The 9,142-nt window shown below is 35.2% G+C and overlaps 1 protein-coding gene and 1 long non-coding RNA gene across 2 annotated transcripts; one reads left to right on the top strand and one right to left on the bottom strand.

Annotated features, from left to right (window-relative positions):
* Positions 1-1,646: 1,646 nt before the first annotated feature.
* On the bottom strand, positions 1,647-6,332 carry LOC122072653 (short-chain dehydrogenase RED1). The gene is made up of 3 exons (XM_042637031.1): positions 5,929-6,332; positions 2,422-2,581; positions 1,647-2,161 (listed from the first exon to the last, which is right to left on the bottom strand). Exons 1-3 carry the CDS (start codon positions 6,263-6,265, stop codon positions 1,825-1,827), a joined length of 834 nt encoding a protein of 277 aa, XP_042492965.1. The 5' UTR covers positions 6,266-6,332; the 3' UTR covers positions 1,647-1,824.
* Positions 6,333-6,916: 584 nt separating this feature from the next.
* On the top strand, positions 6,917-7,945 carry LOC122074828. Its single transcript, XR_006139060.1, has 2 exons — positions 6,917-7,449; positions 7,799-7,945. It is a non-coding gene; the product is annotated as an uncharacterized LOC122074828 (long non-coding RNA).
* The last annotated feature ends 1,197 nt before the right edge of the window (positions 7,946-9,142 follow it).

The raw sequence follows: 9,142 nt of genomic DNA, 5'->3' as shown, positions 1-9,142 counted from the left end.
TTTTGTTTTTTGTTTTTGGCTAGGGAGATTCTTTTCGACTTGGCTATATAATATTCTAACAAAAAAAAAAAGGCCATATTATCTTGCCCTTACATTTATTTATTTATTATTTTTTTAAGAATCCATAAAATGTTAATTAAGTTTGAAGTGAAAAATGATTTTAAAATTTCCTTATTATAATATTAATCTTTATTGAAAAAAAATATACTTAAAGGAAATCTCATTATAAATACATGTAATCTTTTCAGAGTAAAATTGTCAATAACTCCCTGTTCCTCAAGAGTGACTAAATTATGCACAAAAATTCAACGGTAGGGATGCATATTAGGGCCCTCCCAACTGTTGGATCTTTACTACCTCTCATTACCTCTCATGACCAGTCACAGAAGATTTGAGTCCCAAAATTATTGAACTTTACACAATCTTTTAATGGGGTTCCCAACACAAAAGAGGATTAATAGATCTCTTTTCCTTTGATTTTGATTTATGCTTGTTCTTTTCTTTTCAGGGGTAGCATTGGGGCAAAGGGGCTGGTGATGTAGACAACATTTGGAACCCTTATACAAATATGCAATATACAGGGGCCATTGCTAAAGTTTAAGATTGCAAGGGCAAATATCTGCATTTGAGTCTTGAAAATGGCCATTTTGTTAAAATATGCCGAAGGTCAGGACTATCTCCAACTCATCCCCCAGGACCTGCATAAGTGAGACCAACACTACTAGGTAATGGTCCATTTTGTACAAATACACAATCTTTTTAACAACCTTCACAGCCAACATGCATCTCACTAGTCTGCTACCAAAAAAAAAAAATCTCCACACTAATCTGTGTAGATACGAAACAAAGAGAGTTTTTATATGTTAGATGTAATTCTGAACTTCAATAATGAGACCCCTTGTAAAGTCTTGTTGTAACGAAGCTTAGTAAAAAGAAATAATTTTATATTTGCTCATTTTGATTTTTTGTATAATACCTATTTTTTTCAATGAGGGTAAAATCTTATCATTTCACTTAAGGGAGTTAATCAGTTTGATTCTTCTGTAGACGGTTCGATTCAATTAGGAGCAAAAATTTTTAAGTAAAATTAAAATCGAAACATTTAATAACGGATTCATATATTAAAACTGAAACCATTTATAAATGGTTTTCTTTTGTTTTCGAAATTTTTATTCAAACAACTTCTTTACCTTCAAACATTTTAATGAAATGGATGTAAATTGTAACATTGAATTGAGTTATTTATTGTTATATATATATATATATATATTTTTTTTTTTTTGTTAATTGAAATATATGTAAACTTAACATTGGATGACTTAAACTTACTTACGTATATATTAATTGATTTAATGATTCAAATTTTAAAACCAAAATCAAATTACGATTTCAATTTTAAAACCAAAATCAAACCATTTGATAAACGGTTTCACAGTTTCAGTGTACATAGTTTAATTCGATCTCAGTAAATGATTTGTGTTTCAAATTCACATCCTTAATTTCACTTGTCAGTTAAAAAAACATGGAAGACAATAATAGCTTTTGATAGTGATATAATGGTAAAATTTTCTCTTTTACCCTTTGAAGAATTTTTGAGAATAAGGCATAGAGCAATCAACAACTTCTACACATAACACTTCGTACACTAGAAGAAGCAACCTTTCTTCAATAAACAGAGGCGCAATGTTCAACAGCCAACATGGGACAAGACCACAACACAAGCCATTAGCAGAAAACGACTTCTCTAAGGAAACTCAGTAAGGCAATTACAAGCTTAGAGGACACATCCATGTAAATCAGGAATCCAAAGATGGATGTAAGGCTTCAACATTTCATTGTCTTCCTGAATATGAAATCTCTAACAGAAAGTGGCAGGTGATAAAGGATGGCCATAACGGAGGAGTATTTTCCGTAAGAGAACCAGGCTGGTGGATTCTTCTCCAACAGAGCAGCAACTGTCTTGTTTGCAAACTCATCTGCAGGGGTTGCCTTGAGACCTTGTGAGAAGCTGGCTCTAGCTTGGATGACATTACTAAATGGTTTGTAAAGCTTCCACTCTGGCATCTGGTTGTAACTAGCGACTGCAGAATTTCCTATATTGGACTTGATTGCACCGGGGAGCACATTTATAACATCAATCCCCAAAGGTCTGAGCTCCATCCTGCATGGAGAAAGTAGGAAAGTCATTGAACTGAAAATTCCAACATGAAAAGAATATTATGATATCCATTCTGATTCATATAGAGCATAACTAAGTCACCGGACAATTGCTGCTAATATAGGGGACTATAAACTATCATTTTTAACAAACGACTAGCAACCATCATATTGGAATACACATGTACTATAAGTATTACACAACTGAACAATCCTCTGCATCCGTGCACACACAGGGGGGGGGGGATGGGGCATTTTACAAACCTCAAGGTATCTGTTAGAGCATGAAGAGCAGCTTTAGATGCAGTGTAGACACCTGACCACGGGCCAGGGGCCAAGGCAGCAACACTTCCAACATTCACTATCTTCCCCTTTCTCCTGGCGGCCATGTGAGGAACAACAGCTTGAACCAACCTTATGGGTCCTATAGATAATAAAGAAAACGATTAATACAAAATTCAATTTAGTGATGACATTAAAAAATCTAAACAAACCTCACATCAATAAACAGCAACAGGCTACAGTTTCATGTTGAAAATAAAGGCCTTCTATAATGATATGTAGTAAATCAGTGCTGCACAATCAATTGAAAAATCAATCCCATCAGAAGTGAAACAAATGGAGAACAAATAAGCATCATGATAAAGATGCAAAAAATTCCTACCAACTTGCACAGCAGTTAAAGCATTGTCCCTATGCAGTAGAATTTGTCTCAGGCAGTTTTGTGGTGAAAAATTTTACAGATTGGTTTAAATATTAAGACCTGCAAACTAGATCTACGGGATCAACCTTCAGCATGTCTAAATTTGAATTAAGAAAACAGATAATCAGACGAAGATAACACATGTTCAATAGTATAATGAAATTTAAAATGCAGATAATTATATGGAGAAGCCGAACTTCTCCACATGGTAGACTTTAAGAATGAGCTGTAACAGGTTTGGGAAGAACCATAAAATTATATCTCTGTCCTCCCCAATAGGTCCACAGCATGGCTTCATCTGTTTTTTCTCGGTTTCACTTTTCCTCGCCCTTTGACCTGGTTGGGGGGGGGGGTGATTCGATTTCCTCGTTGTTCAAACTGGTTACCAGTTCATGTGGGAACAGAATATGCTGTCAGGCCCTAAAGCCTTTTCAGGCAGTCCAAGGATAACATAGCTCTTGCATAAGCTATTCCTTAATATCCAGTAAAGGAGCTTGTGTAAGCTCAATTTAGACTGGTGATTCAATTCAGACGTAAAAGAACTATGCCATAGAAGAGGGATACAGGACTCTAGAAACATGAAGGTAAACAAATGTACATCTCAAGCCATCTAGGAAAACATCATTGTTATAGATGAGTAATTTTCCAACGATAGCTCTTGCATCATCATATATGTAATGTTATTATTACATTATGTTGCAACTTTATATCATATATCAAACCTTTGCAATGTTGTATCAACCATCAAATTGGTTGGCCAATAACAAGCATGCACCTTGTGTATATAGCAAGTCATCCTCCAAAAGGAAGATTTGAGGGTAAAGGGGCATATCAACAAAATCAGATCTAAAAAAATAATCAAATCAAGCATGAGGCCTTAAGAGGGAATACTACTTGATTGGCAGTCAACCAAATTTAAGTAATGTTGGTTACCAAAGGGTGGCACCCCGTGCTACAGAACAGTTCATAAATTTCTAGCTCTTGGGTTCTTCCATTTCTTGTCTCATGCTCTATGAGCTGCAAGTGAGCTTGTTCATCCAAAACTAGTGTGCAGGAATTAATGTATATACTGAAAGCTTTCCTTCCTTGGCCCTTGCAGCTTGGATCTAGATTTTCCATCTTAATAAGAGATTTCTTATATAGAAAAATGAAACTTATTCAAACTTCATAGCAAATAGAAGGGTTATCGATAACACCACCGAAAAATAGAGTAAAGTAAACAATATAACAAAATTAAAAAAGGTTTAGCTTCCAGCTCTTTATCCATTTACAGATCTCTGACCACATTTGAAACAGAGGGATGGTTGAAGTTAAGATAAATAAAGATAAAGAAAATAGCAAAAAATAACCTACAACATTAACAAAGGGAAAAGGAACCAGTACCAAAAATTGAGAATTGCTCCCAATGATCGAAGTTTACTGCTTTTCAAATAATAAAAATATTAAACTTCAAATCATATGTGTATATAACCTAAACCCATAAAAAGTACCTACACATTTTAGGTCATAATTCTTTTTTCATGTTGACCAATGAATCAAGTAATCTACTCTTCTAGTTCAGGTGAGAAGGACTTGTTTCTGCACAAAATTGTTCACTTCAATTAGCATATTGCTATTTGACTATAGATAGTAAATTACATTCTTTACCGTATATAGTAATTCATGATTTCACTGGAAATAGTAAACAATCTTCTATGTTAGTGTGCACGCCATTTAACCTTTAGCTTTCCCACCAGATTGTCCTGTATGATTCTTAAAATTCATTTTCTTCACTCTGAAAGAAGTAATTGTATTGCCTAAATCCAGGATGGAAGATAACGCATTTGTCAGCTATAATACATCAATCATCACTCTTTATCTTGTGTGAGAATCAACAATTGCCTCACAGTATTATAGTCTAAATCACTTTAAGGAAATGGCTGGGAATGATTCTGCCTGATGAAAATATTACCCATCATAACCAATAGAAGGTGATCAGGTTTGATGGGAGTTACTTGGCATTCAATTTGAGAAAACATCAAAAATAAAAAATCACGCAGAGAGCTGGGCACACATAAAACACATGTCATCTGCACTCCCATATTGATGATGCTTCCATTGATTCTTTTAAGCTTTTAATTGGAATCAGGCTCAAGTCAAGATGAGGAGCCTGATGCTCCTTTACCATTAAAAACATGCAAACATGAATTGGTATACCTTTAATTTTTATTTTTTATTTTGTGGGGGATGGGGGAGAGCTACTGGTAAAATTGGAATATAAAGCAATAATCACATGCGGAAAAGATCCCCACACTGTGGATGTGGGGATGCTTTCCATTCCCTCTCACATCTTGACCATGTGAGTCATGCACTTACACATTGGTGGCATGGTAAACCCTCTCCCATCCTCTCCCTAACACATACCTCATTACAATGGTGACATCTAAAGAGAAAGAAGCGGTCAACAGTTGTAACAGATCAAGAAGTAACCCAAGAGAAGACAGCAAACCAAAAACTACTTAAACCAGAATAAGTTCGTTCAATCTGCTAACACAAACTGTGTAGAGATACTCTGGCTTGTTAATCCCAATTCCAACAAACATAATCTAATTAGAGATACCATTCAGGCAAATCCCAATTAAAACAAGCCAGAAAGAACCCATGAATCCATGCATTTCGATGCTGTAAACTCTGTTTCAAGTTCACTTAAATCACATGTTTGTTCATAGAGTTGTTTACTGAAAACAAATCGTTACCTGTATAAATCAAATTTACAAGCAGGATCCTGATCCAATTTCATTTATTCTTTGTTCTGTAGGTAAAAATTCACTTCTACCAGAAAGAAAATCCAGTCAACTAAACACCATCGAATCCTCAGGAAAAACAAATTATCTCTAGAAGTATAGTTTACACAGATCTAGTAATAACAAATGAGGAACCACCAACCAAATCAGATCGTAAGACAACAACCAAGAATCTTGTGGTTTATACATAATTTCACAGAAATAGAATCTGAACATAGAAACATGGTTAAAGGAAACTGATTCATGAAGAATACATCAATTGTAAAAGAGGCCGGAAAGATTTACCATAAACATTGGTATCGAAAGTACTTTGAAGAGAAGATAAAGGAATCTCCGCAAGAGGACCAACGCATTGAATCCCAGCATTATTAACGACGATATCTATCCGACCAAACGTATCGACAATGCCCGTCAGAACCTTTTGGATGTTTTCATCGGACTGAACATCTAGTTCTTGCAGAAAGAATCGGTCATCGTTCTGAAGGTCTCTCATGGTACTGAGAGATCTGCTAGTGGCTACAACTTGACATTTCTGAGAAGCGAAAGCTTGAGCAAGGGCGTGACCTATACCTCCTTCGCTACAACCCGTTATCAGAACTACTGGTTTTTCAGAGACGTCCATTGATGGACGCTGACGCTTCTATCCTTCCTTGACTCCTTTCAGGTTCTAATAAAGCTCCAGAGCATGACTTTGACTGCTGATAAATGTGAGAGGGATGGGCTTCTGTGATATTGTTGTATGGGCTTCTCAGCCCATGTCCATATACAGGGGTAGAGGTGATAAGGTATATTGAATTCTATGATAATATCATAGAAAATTGTAATCAACTCCTCAGAAATATTATACAATGGAGATTGCCAATTAAAACTTGACACGTCAACAATTTTGGTTGACCAGAATCTTTTTTAATGCAAGAGAATAATGGCGAAATGATTGGAAATTCGGGCGAAAAATTCAAGGTAATGGTAAAGGTATTAAATGGTTTGATTTGATATAAGATTTTTGTGAAATCAAGATCAAATTATTTAATGAGAAATACTTAAATCCATTAAATAAAAAAAAAATTTACAAGATAAATAGGTTTCAAATTTATTTTATATTAATTAGTTTCAACTTTAAAAATATTTACTCAAAACTCAAAATTAATTATTGCTTATGAGGTTCAGGAAAAAAATAAAATAAATTTTCTAAAATACATCAATCTCAATTTTTTTTTAATCGTATGTGGGACCTATTTCTTCCTCCCCACTCTTCCGATGCTTCTCCACAAAGGGCGATTGAGCAAATACATATTAGCACTGAAAACCGCATCTGAAGAAGGAAGGGGACTTGATTTTGGAGTTCTAAGTTGGTTGGGCTAGGAACCACTCCTCCAATTCTCCGAAACCACCAGCATTGAAGCTTTCGAATCATCAGGCTCACAGTCCATTTTCGAATCATCCCTCACCTGTCAAAACTGAAAAGTGAAATTTCACCAAATTCTCTAGAAATCCTAGGAGCCATTCCACGTTGGAGTATGATGTTAGGGTTTCAGCTGATGCAGAGGTCTTACAGTTCCAGGAGCTCTGGATTTTTCACCAGCCGCAGAAAATCGTCAGATCCCGTGGTCCTGATTCCATTGAAGATAATCTACTGGTTGTCTTGAAGTATTTGCAGAGGAATTCAACCACACCGTCGTATTCGTCGACAGACAGTCGGGGGGTTTTCTGTGCAAGAGATTAGCCCTGCTTCTTCAGGGGCCTTCCCGTTCAGTTATGAGGATGAATGGAGTGAGAATAAAGATAACACGCTACATAGCTTATCCGGTCAGTTCCCTTCTGTTTCTCTTTTCAAGGAATACTAGAATGAGGACATGGCGTTAATTAGTTGCAGTGGTGTCCCCCTCCCCAACCCCCTTGGTGAATCTCACCACATCATTGGTTGGCTCGATTTCTATTTCTTAATTCCTAACACCCCGTCCCCCTTGAGTTCAAAAGAGCACCACCATAGACTAGTGACATAGTTAAAGGAGATCAGGGTACTGAGCACTGAGCTGCAACTTAATTCAACTTAATATTGAGAAACTTCAGTGTCAATTTACAATTGCTGAACTAGGTGTGTGTGTGTTATCTCTTCAAGTGGTTTGTCTGTTTACCAAGTTTCTGAATTCTTCAGATGCAGTTTTTGGTGCTATCATGTATTTGCTCAATCGGCCTTTGTGGGGAAGGAAAGAGAAGAGGCGGAAGAGGAGAAGGGAGGAAGAAGGTCTCACATGAGATTAAAAATGAATTAAATAAAAATAAAAGAATTGAGGTTGGGATATTTTAGAAAATTTAGTTTTATTTTTTCTTCAACTGCACAAGTAGTAATTAATTTTGATTTTGGGGATTGAGTAAATGTTTTCAAAATTGAAACTAGTCAATGTAAAATATATTTGAAACCTACTTATTTTGTAATTTATTTTCTTATCTAGTGGATCTAGGTAATTTCTCCATTATTTAATAAACGGTTTCAACTGTTTTGATTTAAACGTCTCTATTTTAAATGGTTTTATTAATTTTTATTTTTTCTGTTTTGTAAAATGAATGTAAGCTTAACATTCTCCATTTAATCACATTTTGATTCTTGATCATCAAGTGTACCCAAAATTACCTCAGTAATAACTTGGGGGCCTGGGGCTTCTAGGAAGAATGATCCCTAAGAGCAATGTTTCACGCGGATTGAGGTCCAACTAATATCATATTTGCATGAATTTTACACAAAAGCTTAAAATAGCCAAATAGGGTCATGTAAATGGTTTAGGCCCCAATCGGGAGGACATATACCAATAAATATGATAAGGGTAAAAATGTCATTTGTTAGTAGATGAAAAACAAACGTCTAATTTGAAAGAAATTTTGTTCGCATGTTCAAAATAATTGTGTGAGACTAAATAAAAAAGTTTCGGCTCAAATTGAGGTGATTCGAACAATGAAAAATATTAGGGACAAAATGGATGAAATTTTTCATAAAGGGCCTTAAATGATCTTAGAAAAAAATTATTTTAATGGTTTTGATTCTATTTGAGAAGGTTTGGGGGATAAAAATTAGATTGAGGGTAAAAAGATCATTTTTACCATTCAATTGTCATGGGAGTTCGTTAGGCTCTGATTATCATCGTTGAGAGGTATCCTTAAGGTGTCAAAATTCAGTGTTTACACTCACAAATCTATATGTTGTTTTATAATTGTTCTTGTTGGCAACCCGACCACATAGCGATGATGATATAGTCAGTTTAGGTGAAGTGGCCGAAAGTGATGACATGGTAGTGTTTAATGTCACCGATGAGATAACATAGCCACATTGTATACATAAAGTGATTTGATTCATCCATGGTAGGTGGTGCAGGTTTTTGTGTCAAAACTGATAAAATTGATCTATTTACACTCAAGGGTATTTTTGACAATGAAAATGACATTTTTGGAATATTGTTTCTTCATAAAAAAGATAGATTATAATTTATCTAGTCCAGTACATCTG

The sequence above is a fragment of the Macadamia integrifolia genome, chromosome 3, assembly GCF_013358625.1.
Source record: "Macadamia integrifolia cultivar HAES 741 chromosome 3, SCU_Mint_v3, whole genome shotgun sequence".
NCBI lineage: Eukaryota > Viridiplantae > Streptophyta > Magnoliopsida > Proteales > Proteaceae > Macadamia > Macadamia integrifolia.
Note: the sequence above shows the minus strand (reverse complement) of the source record. Positions and strands in the feature narration are given on the sequence as shown.

Excerpts from the sequence above, each read along its gene's own strand:
- LOC122072653 (XM_042637031.1), bottom strand. The coding sequence starts at position 6,265 with ATGGACGTCTCTGAAAAACCAGTAGTTCTGATAACGGGTTGTAGCGAA. Across the intron at positions 2,582-5,928 it reads TTTCGATACCAATGTTTATG|GACCCATAAGGTTGGTTCAA; the intron begins GTAAATCTTTCC and ends TATTATCTATAG. Across the intron at positions 2,162-2,421 it reads GCTCTAACAGATACCTTGAG|GATGGAGCTCAGACCTTTGG; the intron begins GTTTGTAAAATG and ends TTCTCCATGCAG.